This window comes from Osmia lignaria, chromosome 10 (assembly GCF_051020975.1).
Source record: "Osmia lignaria lignaria isolate PbOS001 chromosome 10, iyOsmLign1, whole genome shotgun sequence".
Taxonomy (NCBI): domain Eukaryota; kingdom Metazoa; phylum Arthropoda; class Insecta; order Hymenoptera; family Megachilidae; genus Osmia; species Osmia lignaria.
Genome location: NC_135041.1, coordinates 14,390,701 through 14,413,172, shown reverse-complemented (window position 1 = coordinate 14,413,172; position 22,472 = coordinate 14,390,701). Strand labels below are relative to the sequence as shown.

Below are 22,472 nucleotides of genomic sequence, written 5' to 3'. Positions count from 1 at the left end.
CGCGTAAACGGATCTCTTTATTTCATTTCATCAGCGATTAAAAATAAACGAACATACAAAAATTTAACGTTATCAGATGTTCGGAAAAATAAATTGCATTTATAACGTGTGTCGTTAGTCGAGTTATCCAAGTACTCGGGCACGATCACGAATTTAAAAGTTAAGAACGTATTAGAATAATAAAATGCGGGAAAAAGAGTATATATATATATATGTAATTATAAATATTTGTACATAATACCTGTGTATTTCATTCATCATGTTACGAGCTATGTGTAAATTTCTTAAGGGTGTAAGATTAAATGTTTGGCGAAGTGAAGTTAGAAAAAAAAGTCTGTATTATAATAGAGTTACGAGAAAACGGGAGTTGCAAAGGGTATGACATTTTTGTAATTATCAAACTGATACCAGGTCGTAAGCTGATATTTAACGTCGCAAATTATGAAACAATGAAATATGTGCAAGCCTCTATTATGTATTTTATATATAATATAGATTTGAAGATGTATATATAAAATACATAAATACACAAATATAAATATACATAAATCAAATTGGAATAGCTGAACGTTTAGAAGAGAAATCTTTATGAGAGGCTTTTTATTTTTATTATTTGTAATTACCTAGTTTACATGTTCACCGTTTCGTACGATCATTGAGATCATAACATATGTGTAAAAGAATAAAAGGATGATATAATAAATTACTAAATGCAAAAGAAAAATGATTAAACTTAAAGTAACGAGTTTAATTTGGAAGCTTATTGTAAATTGTGGAAACAAGGATTATTTTTTAATTAAATTATAACTTTATTGATTCAGCATGTAAAATATAAAAATAATACGATATATTAACGTATGCAACATAGTAATGAATACAGTTTTATAATTAGTGCTAGTACAGTCTTATAATTTGTTAGTTTAAAATTTACATTTTCATATAATTTATCGCAACGCTATATCTACAAATAGTATTAGAAATTTTATAGTCAATTTAAAAGTTGAAACATTAAATGTCAGTTCTTGATACTGGCAACAATGTATAAGCTTTTTTGTTACTTTTTTATATTACTTGATTAAATTAAGAACTAAAATACTACAATAGGCACATTTTAACTTAACACATATTTGGAATTTTGCAAGCTTTTGTTTTCCATTCATTAATTAACTTAATATACAAGCGTCTCCTCTTGTTCTCCTTTCTTCAATTACATTGTCTACAATAATTCTATTGTTGAATGAAGTACAAGAAACTGAGGTGGCAGTAGTAATTTGTAAATTGGATGACTGTGTACAAACAGTAGTTACTAAATTATTTTCTGATTGTAATGGTAAGCACTCGCAACTATTTTGATTTGAGTAGATATTTTGTTCGTCGTTATATTTTATGGGTTTTGATTGTTTGAACACAACAGGTATCTGCATTTTTCTCTTGGACAATTTACATTTAACCAACCTTTGGTCACATGGAATACACGAATCAATAATGCATTTTGGTTTAAAATTTATAAGTTCTGATTTCTTATGTTTAGATTTTAAACATTTATTACTTATACTCTTTGCTAAGAGTAACATCATGATAGCTTTTTCCTCATAAGTCAAAGATTCCTGCTCGTCATTTATTCCCTTATTATTCATTTCTACAGCATTGATTATCAATTTATCTAACATAGTTTTATTAATTCGTTGTGAACGTAAATTTTCTTTGCTTGTAAGACTGCTTTGGACACGACGGGAAATATAATAAACTTTGTTTTTGTTGTTTGCAGGATTTACCTTTTTAGATGTTGATGTTGAAAAGGATTTAAAACTCGAAGCGTCAATTATATGAAAAGATCTTATACATTGAATTTGTACATTATGTGTTCTTTTAAAATTATTAATATCTTTTCTGTGATCTTTATTCTCCTGCTGTTCTGTGAAATTTTTACAATTTTGCTCTACCTCCCTTTTATGTTTGCTTTTTTTAAGAGCTACATCTTGCTTCTTAATATCTTGCTCATCGTTATCTTTTTCAGGTTTTAATGTTGTATACTGCATACAGTTTACATAACTGGTGCTTTCTGATGGTTCCTGAACACAAATATTTCTTTTTTCAGGATTCTGTGTAATTATATCTCTTTGCTGTTCAGTATTATAAGTGTCTTGATATTCAGGAGCAGACATAAGTTTTTCAATTGTTCTCTTCTTAATCTTCATATTCTTATTCATGATTATCAATTGCTCTTCTAACGCCATCGTCTGTTCTTTAATTTCCTGTAACATTTTCACATATTCTGGTTTTATTATCTCTGCTAAATTTGCACAATTTTGTTTATATTTCGATATAGCAACATCATGCACCGCATTTAAGTAATTGCAACCCATATTTTTGCATCTTACTTCTTGATAGTGGTAATTTTCAGCATTTTGTTTATCAATATCTTTGTCTTCAAATTTTTTTACCCCTTTCAACATATTCTGAACTGTATCCAAAGCAGTATCAATTGTATTTATACATTTTTTTTCTCGTTCTCTATTATAGTGAAAGTTTTCAGTAGATTTCAATAAAGTACTTGTTGTAACATCATGCATACATTTTATATCGGTATGTGTACTTTTATGCTTATTTTCTCTTTTCGTAGTTGATGCAGAACAATTAGTTTTGGTACAAGTTGTATCAGTACAGAAATTTATGTCATCTTGATGTAAAAACTTTGTTAATTTTTTATTCCTTGATATGGTTTTGTTAATAGTACTTTCTTCCAGTGAAGTATATTTATCATAATTATTTTTAGAAATATTGTACGATTTGTTAGTGCAGACGATATTTGCAATTTTATCATTTAAAACTACGTTGCTATTCTTGGAGAACGCTAATCTTTTTTTAGCTGCATTATCCAAAGCTTTGCTGTCATTTGATATTTCAGTGGAATGAACAGGATAATATGAAAATAGTGGGCTACTGTACCGAATCTTTGAAGTACTATTAGAGGCTAATTGTTTAGTACCCTGATTGCACTGTGCTTTATTTTGCACACCTACTGATTGTGACACATTCAACTTATTTTCGATGTCAAATGCAGTATAATTATATTTCATTCCTAATGTTTGCAAGACATCAAAATGATTGTCGGTATTAAAATAGGTAGAATTGTACTTTGTGCCAGGAGAATTTAAACCTGACACAGTTGGCCTCTGTACATTAGTTTTGACTAAATCTTCATTATTTCGAGGCTCTGGTTTGTTCTCATTTTGTGCGTTTTCTTTTTGCACGTAGTTGTACTGATTGGAATGCATTTTACAGTCTGAACGTAATATTATGTTAATACATGGAACATCACGCTGAATTTCTTTTGGTCGATTGTTACATCTGTAGTTACTTTCCACCTTCAAATATCCAAAACGTGACACTGCAATATCATCTACCATTTTCATCCCGCTTCTATCGGTTGTACCGTCATGCTCTTCGTTCTGCAAATATCTATTGATCAGAGCATGTTAAATGATACTTTATATAACCACATTTAAATCTACGTTAAAACTGTCGGGTGTCGAATTTAATGACCTGCAAACAAAAAGAAAGGCAATTTAATCATACGAGAAGTAATTTAAAAAAAGATGATATCAACCATGTAAAACTATCGCTTTAGTACTAATTTACTACTTTCAAATTTATTTATTTCATACCAAACAATCGCAAATTTTATAAACGTTAATTGAACCACCACAGAGCATATACAAGACACTTCGTTATACGTTCAGAGAGATTTTTAGCGTTTGTTGGAGTTTTCAGAATTATTCCGTCTTGAAACATCTGCTTCGTTATTCGACACAGAAGGGAAAAGTGGTAATTTGTTGGACGATGATTCGTGAAAAATGGTTCTCGAGGGCAAACACTTGCAATCCATAGGAAAAGAATGTCGCTCATTTACAGATCGCGCAGGACTAAGTATACGGGAGTATTTGGGAATCGCGGTGTAAGGTTTCTTCAGCCAGTCTACTTGCCTGGCAGTTCAATTTTGATTTCTTTTTAATAAAATAAAAAATTTGTTACTGAATATTTATCTACCTGCGTGTCGCAAATCCTGTATCATTTGACTCGTTGGGATTTTGGTTAGTAGGATGTGGAGTTTGGACGAGTGAATCGGGAAGGCCTTCTGAGTGTCTAAAAACAGATATACAACCCTGATCCTGATTCCAATTCTATGTAATTAATAAAAACTTTCGTGGAATATACCTGCGACTTTCTTCATCTTTTCTTGCACGATCAAATCTCTCGTTTGTAACTTGCCTACGCAGTTCACTGATCTGTTTACAGTACTCCGCAGCCTGAGTCTGATATTGCCGGAGTTTGCTTGATTCCGACGATCTAAGATGTTAAATAAATCTGAAGATCTATCTTACCATCTATAATTTATTATAGAAAACAATTATTGCTTACAATTTATTTTGTAATTCAGACATCTTCTGTCTCAGTCTGGACATCTCGTTTTGGAGCTCCTGATTATTAGCCTGTGCAGTTATAGACTCTTGACGAGCTTGCTCCAAAAGCATCTCCAGTCGTTCAACCGTTACGCGATCTCTGTTCATCTGATCTTGGATCGCAACTTGCTCCGCTTTTAGTTTAGCGATTTGCATATCGTACTAAATAAAATTGTATACAAATTATCAAATTAATTCATCAATTTGCATCGTCTTTTTAGATTTACCTGCGCCTTGATCGCATCTTTATCGTCCATTTGTTGCATCAGTGTATCTTTCTGCTGATCCAATTTTACACACAAATCTCTAACAGCATTCAAATCGGCCTCTGTTCTGTGCCTCTGTTCTCCTTGTTGGCGCAACTGCGTTTCCATACTGGCCACATTTTGAGTTAATTCGCTGATCTATAAAACTTGTATTATTTTTTATCAGTGTATAATAAAAAGAAAGTTTTTAGCACGTCTACGTTGCAGAAATGAACACCTGAGTTTCATAGCCCCTTATCAGAGAATCCTTATCAGCCAATTGTCGTTCGAAATCTAACAGTCGATCCCTAGCCGAATGGAGCGCACCTCTTGCTTCAGCTGCTTCAGACTCCAAACTATGGTTATTGTTCTCCAAAACTGTCGCCTCCAAGCTCAAACTTCTGAAGTGATTCAACATCTCCGTTCTTTCGTTCTCCTACAAGCATCATTGTAAGTTTGATATTATTAAAAACAAGTTCTGCTGATTGCAAATACGAAATACCACCTTTCGATTGAGAAGCTCCTCAGCTCGACGAACTTCGCCAACGTAAGTTTGAAGTTGCCGTTTCAAATCGGAGCATTCGGCGCGGGACGCGTCTAATTCCCGTTGCAGATTTCTTACTTCGCAAGTAACCGCAGCTAAATCGTCTTGGACCCGTTGATTTTCTTGAATCGCATTCTCTCGATCGTAAGAGGCCGTGTGCAGTTGTCGTTGAAGATTCTCCACTTCCAGCTGCATCATTCTTAATTGCCTGTCTTGTTCGGCACTCTGATCGATGGTCATTCTATAAAAAAAGAAAAAAAGATTTTATCCCAGCAAACAGTAAGGATGTCTCTGACCTCGTTTTTGGCTACAAAGATTGCATTAAACATAGGAACGTTTTCATCAAACCTACTGTCATCGTTACTTCATAGTATTAATATTAAATCCGTGTCTATTCGATTATGAGAATTGCACGCACATCCCTGGATGGCGCAAGCGTCTTTCTCGAAAGAGGACAAGGGCGGCACGTCGAAAATACGTCGATGAATTAGGTGCCTATGGGAGTTGCTTCATTCTTTCTCGAAAATATTTACGTGGCCAGATTTCCTTTCGCTTGTAGATCACGTAGCCTCCGAAACGACCTTATTAGGTACCACAAGTTAAATACGTAAGGACAGGAATCGGAGAAAACCAGTGATACGTACTTAAAACATTTTTTCAATTACCGATGGCTTAAACGATGTTACAATAGGTATACCGTAAGTATATCTCCTTCCAAATAATATCCTGTTGTATACATAAATTTAACGCTATCGTGAAAATTCTATATTAAAAAGTCCGTGTAATCAATTGAAAGCGTGACATTTTAAATTTAAAGTTTAAGTAATCGATCATCGATCGACCGTGTCTCGATTACGCGTCTGCGCATTACGCAAGAGATGTTCACGCGGACGCATGGTCGGCGTGATTTGAAAAGAAAAATGTTCGAACAAACGACTTTCTCTCATCTCGTGATCCTTCCTTGATGCTAGCAACTTCTTTCGATGGTACGTATCTTTTCCTCTGTACAAAAGTGAAAATAAACGTCTCAGTTGTTAACGCGTCGTAAGAATTTCTTTATGCAATTTCAAACTGACAACGAGAAATAGTATCTCCAACTGATTTTCCAAATGTTTTCTTTTCAGGAGTAAATCGGACTGGAACTGTGTCACGAACATCACGAAGAAATACGATGAGAAATATAACTGAATTGCGCAACGAACGGATTTCCATTACCAGCAGAGTTATATCAGGTAATCAAGAATAACCTGAAAATAACGTGCTATTACAATACGTTTCATTGTTACGATATTTATTTCAGGTGCAATGAATAATGCAAAGGTCAACTTCTACTAACACGAAGAGGAATATACGTACTTTAAAGGAAAGGGAAATGAAAATGCAATAATTTACTTGAATTAATATGCCTCATAAATATGGATAAAATGATCACGGAAGTTCACCCCGGTACTAATTACAACAAGACTTTACTGATTTTCCAACGAAGTACTTTCATAATCAGTGATGGAAACCTTAGGCTGTCGATGAAAAATAAAAAATACTAATCTCCGACCTGGTCATACATATCTTATGCTTTCTACAAAACGAGAAGATACTTCTTTTCTACCATTTACGTAATCTTTTCTATACTTTCAAATTTTCAATTTCACATGTTACGTTATTCTTAAAAATGCAATTTATTTACTAATAATTTTAGATAACAAAGAAGCCGAAAGAATTTAAAATACAAATGCGACAAAGAAGGTCATCGTACGTCCGTTTCATCCCGTTAGACTTCGTCATCGAGCAAGACGTACTTTCGTTCTCGTTCATCCTAAAGAATGTCCCTGAAATCGAATCCACGATAGAGAAGCCTGTTCGAGGGAGCTCTCCGGTTATGTTACACGAACAAGATTCCCTACTGCAATCGCTCACGGTTCAAAGATTTCGAATTCCTTACAGAAAATTTCCAAGCCAGTTGATGTAACAAGCTTGATCTTGAAGAGAAACGTGGTTACGTTATTTATCAGGGAACGACAACATTTCTTTCTAAATTCATTTTCTACTTCATTGCAAAGCCAAAGAAAAACTGAACGGAGTGCATCGTCCTAAGGCCACCGCCTACATCGATCGTCTTTCGAGCAGAATTCTATTCTACTCGATGTCAAAAGGAGCGCCCTTTTAGAGATGCCGTTCACCTTTACCGTTACAGGTAAAGGGCATTGCACGGTTCCTCGAAATGCAGGGAACGTCAGCACGTGAGAAGCACTCGCAACAGGATGCAGAAGAAGAACCGTTGTAATCTCTTCGTGTCTCTCGACTCCTAGAGATTACGTGATCTCTTGGAAACAGGGTCCACCGTTGTCCCGAATCTCCATATAAAAGCAACCTTTCGGCTCTTGCCTCGTGCAATTACATACACATGACTTTCCATAAAAGGTTCACTTGATTTCATTTTAAAGTGAGATCAAGATGACTCACGGTGGTACCTTCAACATGTTATGTCCGGTTGATTATGACAGTGGAATGTATTATATTACGTCGATTTTGTAACTCGGAATTACGTAACGGGTTAGCCAGTTACCCGATCTACGCGTGTAGAGTCAAATATTTAGTTAGACGAAGGTTCCTATTTTAACTTAAATGATGATCGAATCATCCTGTGCCGGTTATGTAACAGGTACTTCACCCTAACGGTTGCTGGTTAAGTCCCATTTCCGAATACTTTTACCGAATACCTATATTTAGATGTATATTTAATGCTTTTTAAATATTTCAGGTGCTACTACCTTTTCTTAACTTTTAAAAACCTTGCTTTACAAAACCCATAAATCTTCATTTATATCTTTAATGGATATATCTGTTACAACTATGAATTGTAAGTAATTTGTAGCGTGGTATTAAAAAGTTTGTTTCCAGTTTGCTGCCTCACTTTATAACTTTCAGCTCCGGACCATGAGAGTGTAAATCATTTGATTTATAAACTACTAGGTGTAGCTTGTAACTAATTAGACTAGACTCTTGGGGATCAACTTGTGTTGCTCAGTTTAGAATTCGATGTATGTATAGGTGGTGAAGAAGAGTATATCGAAGAGGAAAAGAGTAAAGTAAGTTTCAGATTAATCAAAAGTTATGCAATGGATGCTTCCACGAGGACGAATACTTTTCTCTCCTCTTCGTCGGAGCAACCTTTCGGAGGTCAAGAAAGACCCGGTCGATTGCGTTGAAATTTCGCAACCGGGAATTTTCAACGAAATCAATGATCCACGATATTGCAACGCGATTGTGCAAATCACATCGAGTGGATTCTGGATAAATTGGGAAATATTGGGCCCGGATTTCATTCCCATTGTATCATCGAACGTTAGGAAACCCACGCACGATACCCTACTAGTTCTTTAGCTCACGGAACTATTGCAAATTCAACTGAATCCTGATAGACTAAGCCGGATCTAAGATATTCTCTATATTTGTTTCTGTATTCGAGAAACGTGCTAAAAGAGAATTTATGGAATACAGGTTTCTCGTGGATGGATTGTAAGATGCTTTTTAAGGGTATTTCTTAAAGATCATACTAGAGGACATAAATATATTTTCCACAAAACCTGCAAGCAAAATAGGGGTGATTGAACTTGAAGAAATCATTGTAAGAAATTATTAAATCTTTCAATTACCATTACAGATAATTAAAATCTCAATGGGAGTGACTGTCAGGGAGGATGAAGGAAAGAAGGAGGGAGCAGGGACTAGAATTAGGTTCCTGTCTCGGAGAAGTTAGGTAACAGCACGTTGCTGCAGAGTTGATTCCAAGTGGTTGCTTCAGTCTGGCAGTGGTATTCGAGCGAACACCATCGTTTTCATTTCGCGCGACTCGCGTCAATCGCAGGATGTCAAACGACGCCGATCGAAGGATTAGGTGAACTTCAGTGAATATCGGTGATGTGATTACCAGCAGGCAGATCATCATCATGTTCACCATGAAATCCTCATTGTAAGTCAACCCTTCCTATTATATCATAATATTCTTTTTTCATATGAAAATTAAATTTTCAAGCTTGTATTTAAATATCTATTGCTTGCATTTTGTTTAGGTAAATATAAATAATTTATAATTATTTATATGTTAATTGTTTGAAATAGAAATTTGGAAGGTGATCATAAAGGGCGTGAATGAAAATGAGAGTTTAAAAACGAACCCACTATAAAGAGATAGTGCAACTCTGAGCAAGAAATTCTATCATTTCTTCGTACATTTCTTAGGAGATAATTTCTCTAAATAATATATTGCAAAATTTCAAAGCAAAAAGTCTTTGCCATTTTGTTGCTAATTTTTTTTCTAATTCAATATTCTGTCATTATGAACGATTATACCCTATTCACATAACGATTCAGCGGTAGACTTATGGTGAAAGTTGCATAACAAGAATGAGTAATTTCGAAAGGTCGTTTCGCATCTCTAACTGAAAATGTCACGGCACGATCTTCGTAAGATCAAATAGTAATTTAATTCATCGTATTCGTCGGTGGTTACGTCTCCTTATGTAATTATCTTAGTGGAACGATTTAAGTAGGACATAATGATACGCCTTTTAGCAGTCAATTAGAACAACAATGGAAGGAGTTGATACAGTCGCTTCAACAAATGAAACACCGAATTAATTTCAAATTATTAGAATAATAATGAAACGTTTCTGTAGTAATTTGTATTAAACTTCAAGCTTCAAATTGCTGTGGCATAAGTACTATTTTGACATATTTTTATGTCATGAAACAGGCTCAGAACTATTTTTCGCAAAATAGAACAGTTGCTTAATACTTTGAGAAAGCTAGTTGGCAATGAGAGTAGAAAATGGAATAATTATGACGATCCCTTTTTCTGAACATTTTAGGTGGTATTGTCTTCAAATATAGGTCGAACTGCGCGAGGAAAGAGCGGAACTATAAAGCGTCTGCTAATGATATAACGTTGTTGATTTTTATCGCATGTTACATTATGAGTGAACATTATATAACGTGCAAAAAAGTGGAAAGGAGCTTGAACACGAATGAAACATGAAAATATTGAAAGGTGTCGAGAAACTAGTTCAAGAAGAACAATATAACAAAGGAGTTTTATTTGAATTGTTGCTATCAATTGATTTATGTTATCAATGGTCAGTTCCTGTATGAATAATACAAGTTCATTGATGAATAAATGACAAAAGAATCATACCTACATCTGTCCAAACAGCGACAAGGATAATTATTCGAAGAACTCATAATTATCTTCTTTTGTGAACAAACGAAACTAATGATTTTTTCTCTATCACAAAACAAGGGTTACTGAAACATCCACTCTAATAATTTTGTACAAAATATGCCATAATTATTGCAAAATTTCATCTCTATAGTTACGTGATATTGAAATTCAATTGTTTATTATTCTTCCAGGTATTTGATTATTTCAAAAATGGTATACACCATAAAAGCAACAAACTCTACAGAGTAATCTGACACTTCGTTTTCAAAATAATAAACGATTAAAGATTTACTGTCCGACTTCCGGGATGCTGCTCTGGCAATTAGTCATTGTAAACGATCATAGTAATTAATCTTCATATTTTGCGGATGCAAGTGAACGTGAAAGTTGTTCATCAAAAATGTTATTACCAAGCTTCGATATAAACAAAAGTACTTTTACTTTCAAGTATTCTTCAATTAAACAGTTACCAAAGAATGCACTTCTAAAAGAAACTTTCTTACAATTCAACCGGCACCAGTGAAATTTTGATATGTTTCGAGAGAAATCTCAAAGATTAAACGTATTACATATTCCTTCGAATTTTACACTGCAAATGTTCATTAAATTCTTCGTAAATGAAATGAAATATTGCTCCTCTACTATTATCAAAAGCTTTATGATCTATGTAGAAATTCTAATAAACCTAGTACGGAGAGAAGGTGTAAATATTTGTTGTCTGGATTCATCTCTAATACTCTCACTTTTTATTTGCGCAAAGCCGTCACACCGGCTTGACAATGAGGGGCAATAATTACACAGGAAAAAGGAAGCATGATACTTTGCAATACACAGTCATTTTCCAGCAACTGTGCGACTTTCCTTAATGGATCTTTTATTCTGATCCATGCAATACTTCATCTTTTCATCTTAGAAAGAAACTCAAGCTGAAACTCCAAAATTTTCTTTGATCAAGATCATAGTGAACCCATTTCAGACACCTGTGATTTATCAGCGAGAACAATAAATGAAAAAGTGTAATTAATAAAACGATAGGAAACGATCAGTGAAAACTCGTTCTGTAAGTGCAATGGAAAGTCGTGAAAGAAAGCTTGTCTAGCAACTGTTAGAATTTAAGTGGCAAAGTTCCTCACATTCTGTAATTACTTCCTTGATTTTCGGAAGAGTGTGTATAAATCATTTCAGACAAATCTCCTCGATCGCTTCAAATAATTCAACTTCTTACATAGGAAAGAAAATCACAGAAAGATTCTTCAGATCCTAAACATTATGAAATCATCAATCATCAATTATAAAATGTAAGATATCTATGTTGGTATCCATCGGATGTCGTTAAAAATAATCGGTCGTTCAGCAACGTTTAGAGTAAACGAAAGAAAAAGAAAAGAGGAAAGTGTTTTTGCTTTCAGTTTGGCAACACTTGCGAGGCATTCGTACAGAATGGTATTCTTATTCTATATGCATGTCGTCATCTTAAACCCTGCCATCAGGGACAATGCCATTGCCATAGTGAAACAGTGAAAGTATGGTCATTTTATTTCTGTCGTGCTTTTGCTCTTTCTTACCGTACCCTCGATCTTGACACACGTAGTACACGTACTCGCAAACGCGTGGCCGTGTGTTTTCTAACACAATTATTATTTTCCAGATTTTTACAGAAGCCCTCGATAATAAAAGTATGCGATTCATTTGAAGATACGATTCCGCTTGCAAAACCAGATCTTCCATTCTACTTTTCATGATTTCTATCTTCTATTCCAGTTTCTATGATTTTTATTCTTTTTTGAGTTTTCATTCTCTTTTACTGTTACTGTAACTCATACCTGTTATACGAAATATTATCAGTGTTAAATCTGGAATACACGTGTAAATTCATCGTGAAATGTTTTCCAGCAGTGTACGAGACTTGCTAGTGGTCATTTGGTTCACGTCGATGGTTCAACTTCGCGCGAGGTCAGCGATAATGCCTCCACCATGGGCAGATCCGTCGAGCAATCCCTGCGCCGCACAACCACGTGGTTGGCAATTGTTATTTTGGCCGCCGGATGGAAAGTGTTACAAAATATTCCAGGCAGGTGCTGCATTTCTCTTTAAAGAGACACGCGTGTTCTCCTGATAGAACGTACATTAGAAGCGACTTTCCGTGGTCCTTTTTCTTTCATTCAACACCAGTCATCAAATTCTGAAACATGTTTCTTCGACAGATTGGGCCACCGTGTCCGGAAACGATGGAACTAGGTCCTGCAGCAGGTGGAGGTGGAACTGTGGCAGAATGCAGATGCCCTCCAGGGACTGCACAATCCCCTAGAGACGCTCTTTGCCATCCAATATATACCAGAGCATCTTGTCCAAGCGGACAGTTCTTTGAACCTGTACCAGAGACTTCTGGGAAGTCCAGGTAAGCTATAACTTGCAGGTACTACCGGTAAATATCTTAGAAAGCAAGAATCTAAGAAGATATTTTCATTTAAAATAAAGATGGGGCGTCTGCCGTGAGCCAGAGCCATGCACAGAGAAAGGAGAAGTATACTGGCCTAGAGATGGCAAGTGTTATCCTAAATTTAGCAGGGGACCATGTCCAAAAGGAGAAATTCTTGCTACGGATGAAGATGGATTGACTATATGTTCCTGCTCTACAACTGGTGAATTGGGAAGATATCACTGGCCTGGGAGTGTAGGTGGCTGTCACGAGCACTATACCAAAGGTCCCTGTACAGAACCTGGAGAATTATTCTTGCCTGGTGGTTCGTGTGGTTGTCACTCTAGGTTACCTCATTATCATGAACCAACTAGAATGTGCTATCAGTTAGGTAAGATAAATCACCATGATAAACTTTGTAGTATCGTTGTTCCATGATGTTAATGAATTGTTGATTTATCGATAGGTGGTATTGGTCCATGTCTCAAAGGGCACTATTATGTTGTAACAAACTCAGCATCCAATGAAGATACAGCTCGGGCCAGTTGCGTGTGCAAGCCAGGTCATGTCCTCTATAAAAATGGATTTTGTTATAGACTCTATACAAGAGGACCTTGTGAACCTGGTTACATGTTGATGAATTCGACGGGTTGCGCTCCTGTACCTTGCAAACGTGGAAGATTGTACATTCCGCAAGAAAAAACATGTTATAAAATAGGAACTAGAGGGCCATGCCCTAATGGACAGATCGTTCTATACGATTATAATGTACGACCATCTATTGATGGAATTAGTTACAATGGCATGTGTGGATGCACCAACATATTCAAAGACTCTGAAAAATGTTCTGAAGAAAGTAACGATAGCTGTGAATCTACACCAGGAATGGTAGAAATAAACAAAACTTGTTATAAGTTGTACACTCAAGGTCCATGCACGGCGGGAGAATGGTTGGTTGCACGAAGAATGCCAAAACCAACATTGTGGGAAAGTAAAGAATCAGAACCTAGAGCTCGATGCGAATGCAGGCCTGGGTACAAAAGAATCACAGAAAATTCAGAAATTTCTGAATTAGAAAATAATAATCTCCTCTCACCAGGTAGTTGTCAACCACCTACGGTGAGCTTAGCAAAATTTCTTAACGAAAACGTGAAGTCGATAAACCTTTCGGTAAGAGAAATTGAACTAGCAGTACATTAGTGATAAAATGAACTGCGACACGCAAAAGCTGTGTGTAAATTTTTAAGTAATATATGTAAATAGTATTGTACAAATGTGACGCGTGAAATAGTTGTAATATCTCCGCCTAAATTTTCTAAGAATTTTTATTTATTTAACGACTTAAGGCTAGGAAATTTTTCATCGTTTAATTTTATCATGTTCGAAATTTCATGAAAATTTATCTATGCCGCAGTAAATATAGTATTTTACCGATTAAATTTTACCATTGTTACTAAAAACGTCTTGTAAATATATAATTTATAGGAACATTTTTTAAATATAAATCTTTTAGAGATGATAGGTACTCACTCATTTTTTTGCTGTAATTCACGAATCTGCTGTTCACTTCCCATTACCTGTTGATCTTTCAGCATTATTTCTTTCTCTAAAGCAGCTATCCTCTCCGTCTTCTCATCCAACACCATCTTAACAAAGATTATTTATTTTTATCATATATGCACTTTACTATCCTTCTTTTTCCATTATAATAAAATTATTGTATCTACGTTACTTACCAATAATTGATCTTTCTCATGATCCAAATGTGTCATCTTTGTTTTAAGATTACAAATTTCTTGTTGCAATTCCTTCACTTGACTTTCAAGTTGCAACTGCTGTCGTTCCATCGCTCTACTGCGATCAAACGCCTTATTTAATTCAGACTCTGATTGTGTTAATTGATTCTGTGCATCGTTCAGTGCCTGATCTGTCTGATCTTGGAGGGCCCTAACATATCGATTGATACATTTATTGATTTTAAAACGATACTACGTTGCAAGAAAAATTATTTTCGACTATGTTATACTTGCAATAATTTCAAAATTTTCTTCAACACTATACCATCTACTATTCGCAAATTTTCTTTTCTAATACACAAAGTAAGAAATACCGAAGTTGGAAATATTGTGTCCGTTGCGTTCCTAATTCTTGCTTAGTCCGTTTTAGCTCTTCTCGCAGATCTTGTAATTGATCTTCCAGCCCCTTTATGGTTGCTCTTCGTGATCCCTGCGTAAGTAAAAGTTCTTGCCGCTCCTTTTCTATCTGTTTCAGTCGAGCTTCAACATCAGTTAAGTTTTCCCGCAAACGATGTTGTTCAGAAGTATGTGCTTCTGCTGCCATCTAATTAATTATTAACCATGTATACAATAACATTTTATCAAATTTATTTAATTACCTTTAATCGTTCACGTAATGCATCACGTTCCTCTATTAATCGTTCAACATCCGCTCTAGCAACGTCTCGTTCATGTTCCAACCTTTCGATGATACTCTGAAATATTTCATTTTTATCAAGTCAATCGGACCAATTGTCAAAAGACAATTTTACCTTTGTTTTACTAATATCCTTCACAGCTGAGAGAGAACAATTACACGAATTACCACGTTTACACACATTACAGGGGCGACAAGACGATTTATGTTCAGCTTTATAATTCTTCAAACGCATCTCTAAATTAACTTTTTCACGATACAGTTCTTTTTTCTCCCTCTGTAATTCATCCACTGCACTTTCTTTTTCGGTTAACTGAAGTTTCAATTCTCGAATTCGTGTCCACAGATCAGCCTGTTTCCACAAATAGAAATAATAATGATGAATTTAAAAAAAAAAGTAGTAGCTGAATAAAAATAGTAGCTGAAAAAAAGATCTTACATGATCTTTATCAATCGTTTTATTATGGTAATCTTTAATTTTATTATATTCGTCTCTATAGAAATCTCTCTCTCGTCCTAATTGTTCAACCGTTTGCTGTAACTAAAATATAATAACTGTAGACGTGAAAAAATGAACAAGCACAAATACTTCTCAAAATACGTACATTATTTATTTGAGTCTCTTTCTCATTCAACTGTCTCAGTACATTGTTGTACCAAACACCATTCTCATTTTGAATTTCTTTCTCTTTATGCGTTTCATGAATCTCTATTCCATTTTGTCCTGATAATTGCGAATAAATATACATATAGATATCTGATTTTACTTTTTCTTGTATAACATTTTATAATCTTACCATTGTTGTCATCATTCCTTTTGCCTTTTTCTCTTGTTCTTTTTATATTTATTATATCATTATCTTTTAAAATTTCCATCATGTTCATTTGATCTTTTAATAATTTATTGCTATATTGTAACTGAATAATATCTTGTCTTTGTTTTTCATTTTCTCTGGCCAATCTTTCTATTTCATCATTTAAGTTTGTTTCTGTTGCAATTTAAGAAATATTTATTAATTATAATACTTCAAATTTAATTGTACTTATTAATTGAATAAGAATAAAAATTCTGCATACCAATTACTATTAATTCATTTATCCTATCTGTCATCTGTTTTTTCTCATCTAATGTAGATTCCAAAGTGTGTTTAATGTTATTTTTTTCCATTCTACAAACTTCAAGGTCTGCTTTCAATTCTTGCACTTCTCTACGTTCGACAGTTAATTCACCTTCTAATACATGTACTTGTGTCATTACTTCTTCTAATTTTTGCTAAGTAAACATAAATAACATAAAAATTAATATGAAAATATAAATCTTGGTTTATAAGTTGTTACTATTTACATTATTACCTGTAGTTTAGAGACTCTTTTATTAGTTTCTTTAACTGTAGAATTACAATCAGCTTCTACAGCTAATGCTATATGATCTATATCTCTTAACTCTTTTTCTAATTCTTCGTTCCGATCAGCAAGTTTAAGCGCTTGAGTCATAGCATCGTGTTGCTTATTTAAGGCTTCTATAAATAACGTAAAATATGTATTTATAAATAATAAAGCACTTTTATATAAAGACTACATTAATAAAAATCTAATTTCTTTACCTTTTAACTGCTGTTCTAATTCTAGCTTTTCTTGCTGAAGAATCTTCAATTCATTAACATCTACATTATCTTTGTCTGTCTTTTTACAAAGACAATCTTTAAGTACAGCAGTATATGGTCTGCCTCCATCTAACATCTTCTTCAATCTCATAATTTCTTTTTCCTTTGTAGCTAACTGTAAATACATTCTTATAATATACTTAGAATTATACTTACATTTATATTATATACATGCACTTAATTTCTATGGATATATTACTATGTGCTAGTAGCTGCAATTAATGGTGATTGTAGCAAATCCAAGCAATATAATGAGAAACAGGAATAACCCAAATCCATGCAGATGTAATTAATTGACAGTAATATACCTGACTCTTTAGTGTATGTACATTTTCAGTTTGTAAAGAGAGTTCTCCCTTTAATTTTGTTACCTCATGACTCAAACAATTCATTTTATGGTCTGCCATGCTTAACAAATCAACAACTTTTGGTTCCACTGTGCTTAAATTTGGCAATGGGTTTTTACTTTTAGAGCCTGTTCTTGGTAATGGTTCACCTTCTATGACTGGTCTTCGAAGTGGAAAAACAGGACGTTTTTTAGAAGCTGTATTAATACATTTTTTCTTTTAATAACAATAATATTATTTGGAAAAGTGAGCTAAAATATATCAGATGGTAAAAATTGTTTACCTAAGCCAACATTACTAATAGTTGGCTTTAAACATTTCCCTTGAAGTTCTAAAATTCTCTTAGACTTCTTGGAAGATTCAATCTCCAATTCCTTAATTCTATGCAGATTACGAGATGATGCCAACTGAAGATCATTACATTCATGCTCCAATTTATAAATTTCCTTTTTAAGATCCTTAATTTGTTTCTGATGACTTTCCTTTTCTTTTATCAAGTCTAAATGCAGCTGGTTACATTCTTGTACTAGTCTTACATTATCACATTTATAAGGATCAATTATGGATTTTAATTCTACATGTGCCTATATGTATATGAAAATATTAAATGACATAAAAATCTATCTATTGTTTTACACATAGGGAGTTCTAAAAGTATGTATTATGTAGCTTTATATACAACATTTATCCAATATACCTTTGACTTCTAAATGTACAAACCTCAATATTTTCTTGCGCAATGCTTTTAAAATGTTTCAAGCTTTCTGTTGTTTGTAAGAGATCGGCAAGCAATTTTTCTATCAAAGGAAGCCCATCCACGGTAAGTGCCTGCTTATATCCTAAACTATCTAAATGCTTGCGAACAGTTCTATATCTGGCTGCTACATTATACTCCTCCTCCATACTCATTTTCATAAAATTTATAAACAATTTACTTATCGCAAAATTTATATCAAATTCAAACGACTTTTCCTTTATTTAAAATTTATTTTAAAATAATTGCATGTACAATTCATTGAATAATACTTAATAAATATGATAAAACCAAAATGTTAAACAGCATTATAAATTAATTTCGTCCAGTCCATAAATTTGTTATACAAATTTTTCTTTTTAAAACAATTACTGTTCCCTCATTGCAGTCATGCATCTTCTTCCATTATTTATATACATAATACTGCATAATACCAACAATTATTGCTCACTTTCCTCAACAAAAACAAATTCGTGAAGGTGATGGGAGCGTCGAGGCTGAACTTCGAATTCTGTGTCGGTAAAACAGTAATTGATAGAACATCGTTTGTGATTTACAAATATATCATTCTCATGGTTTGTGAGTGAATAATTTCTTAATTATTTACAAGTTTGTTTTATAATAAATCCGGTCGCATCCGGTCGTACCCATCACTACCTCGAACAAGTGAGTTTTACGATTTGTTCGTTTTTAGGTCTTATATTTCGCTAGATCCGGTCGTACCCATCACTATTTCGAACAAGTGAGTTTCACGATTTGTTCGTTTTTAGGTCTTATATTTCGCTATTTGCTTCGGGGTCCCTGACACCCCGGTGGCATAATATCCATATGCAGCGTCACCGATACCTCGGGGTCTCAGATACCCCGAATGCTGTAGTGTCGGTAAGCAAGGAGTGTCGTCGGTGCTTCGGGGTCCCTGATACCCCAGTTGCCATAATGTCAGTATGCAGAGAGAGTCACCGCTACTTCGGGGTCCCAGACACCCCAAAATCATATTTCGGTTTACAGAGAGTGCCACCGACATATCGGGGTCCTTGATACCCCGGATGCCATAATGTCGGTATGCAAAGAGAGTCACCGCTACTTCGGGGTCCTTGATACCCCGGATGCCATAATGTCGGTATGCAGAGAGAATCACCCCTACTTCGGGGTCCTAAACACCCCAAAATGAAATTTCGGTTTACAGAGAGTGCCACCGACACATCGGGGTCCTTGATACCCCGGATGCCATAATGTCGGTATGCAGAGAGAGTCATCGCTACTTCGGGGTCCCAGACACCCCAAAATGAAATTTCGGTTTACAGAGAGTGCCACCGACACATCGGGGTCCTTGATACCCCGGATGCCATAATGTCGGTATGCAGAGAGAATCACCGCTACTTCGGGGTCCTAAACACCCCAAAATGATATTTGGGTTTACAGAGAGTGCCACCGATACACCGGGGTCCTTGATACCCCAGATGCGAAAATGTCGGTATGTAAAGAAAGTTACCACCGCTTCGGGGTCCCTGGCACCCCGGATGCTATATAATTGGTAGGCAAAGATAGACTCCGGCGTTTCGGGGTTCTTAATACCCCAATATCATATCAGGTCGGTACGTGGAGGCGTCATTGGCGTAGCGGGGTCTCTGAAACCCCTGGATAATATCAGGTCCGTATGAAGTTGGCACAACAAGTTTAATTTTTTTCCAGAGTTTATTTAATTTACTTCGTTTATTTTTTTTGCTTATTAAATAAGCTCATCGAAGCAGAATAATATTTATGATTATATCCCTCTTCTGGGTCTCAGCCGAGGACCCCATTTATTTTACTTTTTCCAGTCATTTATATAATTTTATCCCTCACTATAGGCCAAGGCCATCTCAGTATCCCTTACATCCCTGCAACCCTTAAATACCCTGTTTTTTTTTTTTTGTTTTTTTAACGTGGTGGAAATCTTCAGAAAGACACCTTCAGCCCCCCTGGGGAGGAGCCGGAGGTAGTGTGGGATTTTTACCCACTAAAACCACCACGGTGGCCTGCACTAGGGCGGTAGGGAGGGTCCTTTGACCCTCCGCCATGTGCCAAACTCCGCCGACATCGGGGGCCACACCCGATGCCGGCACTCCTCGGACCGCGAGCAGTGGAGACCGGGGCCCCAGCCCCGGACCCCTACGGAATTCCTTTACATCCCTCGTTCCGTTACATCCCTGCATTCTTTTCATCCCTACATTCTTTTCATCGCTTCATCCCTTACATCCCTACATTCTTTTCATCGCTTCATCCCTTATATCCCTACATTCTTTTCATCGCTTCATCCCTTACATCCCTACATTCTTTTCATCCCTATATTCCTTTCATCTCTACATTCCTCTCATCGCTACATTCTCTTCATCCCTACATTCTTTTCATCCCTATATTCCTTTCATCCCTACATTCTTCGCATCCCTACATTCTCTTCATCCCTACATTCCTTACATCGCTTCATCCCTTACATCCCTACATTCTTTTCATCCCTATATTCCTTTCATCCCCATATTCCTTTCATCCCTATATTCCTTTCATCCCTACATTCCTTACATCTCTTACAATAAATATATTATAAAGACTGTTCGAGTAAAGGTAAGTAAAGGTAAGTAAAGGTAAGTAAAGTCTTGTAAAAAATAATTTCAAATTTAAACTTTTGCAAAGTTTAGTTCCTTTTTTTACCGCCAGATGGCGCTGATCCGACGTCGAAAATTTAGTTCACATTTTTGCCGCAAGAGGGCCAAAATTTTGGCATGATTTAGTTCCTTTTTTCGTCGCCAGAGGGCGCTGATTCGACATCGAAATTTTGCGCCCTCTGGGGGCGAAAAAAGGAACTAAATCATGCCAAAATTTGGGCCCTCTAGCGGCAAAAATGTGAACTAAATTTTCGACGTCGGATCAGCGCCACTTGGTGGCGAAAAAAGGAACTAAATCATGCCAAAATTTTGGCCCTCTAGCGGCAAAAATGTGAACTAAATTTTCGACGTCGGATCAGCGCCATCTGGTGGCGAAAAAAGGAACTAAATTTGTATACAATTGCAGAGCTTATAGCCGCAAAAATTTCAACTTAATTTCAGGGAGGTACTGGGATCTATGGAGTGCAGGAATATAAGTAATACAAGAATGTAAAGGATACAGGCATGTAAGGGATGCAGGGATGTTGGGATATAAGGAAGGCAGGAATATGAGGAATGCAGAGATTTAAGGGATGTAGAGATGTGAGGAATGTAGGGATGTAAGGGTAGCAGAGATGTAAGGGATGAAGAGATGTGAGGAATGTAGGGATGAAAAGGATGCAGGGATGTAAGAGATGAAGAGATGTAAGGAATGTCGGGATGTAAAGAATAAAGAGATGTAAGGAATGGAGATGTAAGGAATGTAGGGATGTAAGGAATGTAGGGATGTAAGGGATGAAGCTATGTAAGGAATGTAGGGATGGAAAGGATTTATGGATGAAAAGGATATATGGATGAAAAGGATGCAGGGATGTAAGAGATGAAGAGATGTAAGGAATGTCGGGATGTAGGGAATAAAGAGATGTAAGGAATGGAGATGTAAGGAATGGAGATGTAAGGAATGTAGGGATGTAAGGGATGAAGCTATGTAAGGAATGTAGGGATGGAAAGGATGTATGGATGAAAAGAATGTAGGGCTGAATAGAATGTAGTGATGAAAAGAATGTAGGGCTGAAGAGAATGTAGGGATTTTGTATAGATGGCTTAACGGGTTAAATTACCTGTAGGCGACAGGTCGGTAAGTTGCCCAGTAGTTTCGGCCGGTTTTATATAGATGACGCAGAAGTTTGTGATTAACTTACCGACAATTAGTTTTCAAATCAGAGGTAGAAATTAAAATCCTTTGCAATATTACGCACTGGTGGTACCATAATTAGTAGTAATTTATCGTTTGTGAACATTTAACTTCATTCTATTATGAAGCAGCAGATATGTATTTTTTTTATAGTTTACTTAATAGTTTCTCGTGATAGTTAACATGTTCTTTCAACGATGGCTGACTAATTTTATTGCCCGTAAAATCCGGATTTAACATCCGTGTCTTAAAATCATATTACTAAACATAAAAAACGCGGTTTTATTTACCAATGTAGTTACTTATAATACTGGTTGCAATATTGTACTCAAGTTACAACGATCGTTGGTCGGATCAAAATAATTGGATGCAGCCCAACTGTCACACGATTACCAGACGGATTTACTTTGTTTTCTGTAGAACAACATTGTAGCTGTGTGTTTAGTTAATAGTACTAGTATTTCTTTTACAGGCAATTTTCTCAGGCTCCTTTATAATAGCGAAATGTAATTGGAGTCAATCCACGCGAACAAAGACTCGAAACAGAAACAGAAGTAGCAAATACGAGG

General features: G+C 35.4%; 2 protein-coding genes across 8 annotated transcripts; one reads left to right on the top strand and one right to left on the bottom strand.

Annotated features, from left to right (window-relative positions):
* Nucleotides 1–885: 885 nt before the first annotated feature.
* Nucleotides 886–18,626, bottom strand: LOC117611782 (Centrosomal protein 135kDa). 5 transcript variants are annotated; one of them, XM_034340055.2, is made up of 21 exons: nucleotides 18,054–18,625; nucleotides 17,617–17,917; nucleotides 17,295–17,530; nucleotides 16,927–17,101; nucleotides 16,676–16,842; nucleotides 16,400–16,595; nucleotides 16,120–16,311; nucleotides 15,928–16,046; nucleotides 15,762–15,863; nucleotides 15,438–15,674; nucleotides 15,285–15,380; nucleotides 15,000–15,229; nucleotides 14,626–14,836; nucleotides 14,420–14,535; nucleotides 5,214–5,493; nucleotides 4,947–5,144; nucleotides 4,691–4,867; nucleotides 4,423–4,625; nucleotides 4,219–4,350; nucleotides 4,051–4,146; nucleotides 886–3,462 (listed from the first exon to the last, which is right to left on the bottom strand). In XM_034340055.2, exons 1-21 carry the CDS (start codon nucleotides 18,246–18,248, stop codon nucleotides 1,164–1,166), a joined length of 5,958 nt encoding a protein of 1,985 aa, XP_034195946.2. In that variant the 5' UTR covers nucleotides 18,249–18,625; the 3' UTR covers nucleotides 886–1,163. The 5 variants fall into 5 exon arrangements, with proteins under 5 accessions (XP_034195946.2, XP_034195948.2, XP_034195950.1 ...); XM_034340057.2 differs by having other exon boundaries at nucleotides 17,358–17,530; XM_034340059.2 differs by having other exon boundaries at nucleotides 3,319–3,546; nucleotides 18,054–18,624.
* On the top strand, nucleotides 6,127–14,311 carry LOC117611785 (uncharacterized). 3 transcript variants are annotated; one of them, XM_076690652.1, is made up of 10 exons: nucleotides 6,127–6,238; nucleotides 6,377–6,484; nucleotides 6,553–6,865; nucleotides 6,949–8,109; nucleotides 8,178–8,338; nucleotides 8,914–9,222; nucleotides 12,364–12,541; nucleotides 12,675–12,868; nucleotides 12,949–13,280; nucleotides 13,356–14,309. In XM_076690652.1, exons 6-10 carry the CDS (start codon nucleotides 9,200–9,202, stop codon nucleotides 14,087–14,089), a joined length of 1,461 nt encoding a protein of 486 aa, XP_076546767.1. In that variant the 5' UTR covers nucleotides 6,127–6,238; nucleotides 6,377–6,484; nucleotides 6,553–6,865; nucleotides 6,949–8,109; nucleotides 8,178–8,338; nucleotides 8,914–9,199; the 3' UTR covers nucleotides 14,090–14,309. The 3 variants fall into 3 exon arrangements, with proteins under 3 accessions (XP_076546767.1, XP_034195960.2, XP_034195959.2); XM_034340069.2 differs by lacking the exons at nucleotides 6,127–6,238; nucleotides 6,377–6,484; nucleotides 6,553–6,865; nucleotides 6,949–8,109; nucleotides 8,178–8,338 and adding an exon at nucleotides 8,556–8,853 and having other exon boundaries at nucleotides 12,367–12,541; nucleotides 13,356–14,311; XM_034340068.2 differs by lacking the exons at nucleotides 6,127–6,238; nucleotides 6,377–6,484; nucleotides 6,553–6,865; nucleotides 6,949–8,109; nucleotides 8,178–8,338 and adding an exon at nucleotides 8,561–8,853.
* Nucleotides 18,627–22,472: the final 3,846 nt, after the last annotated feature.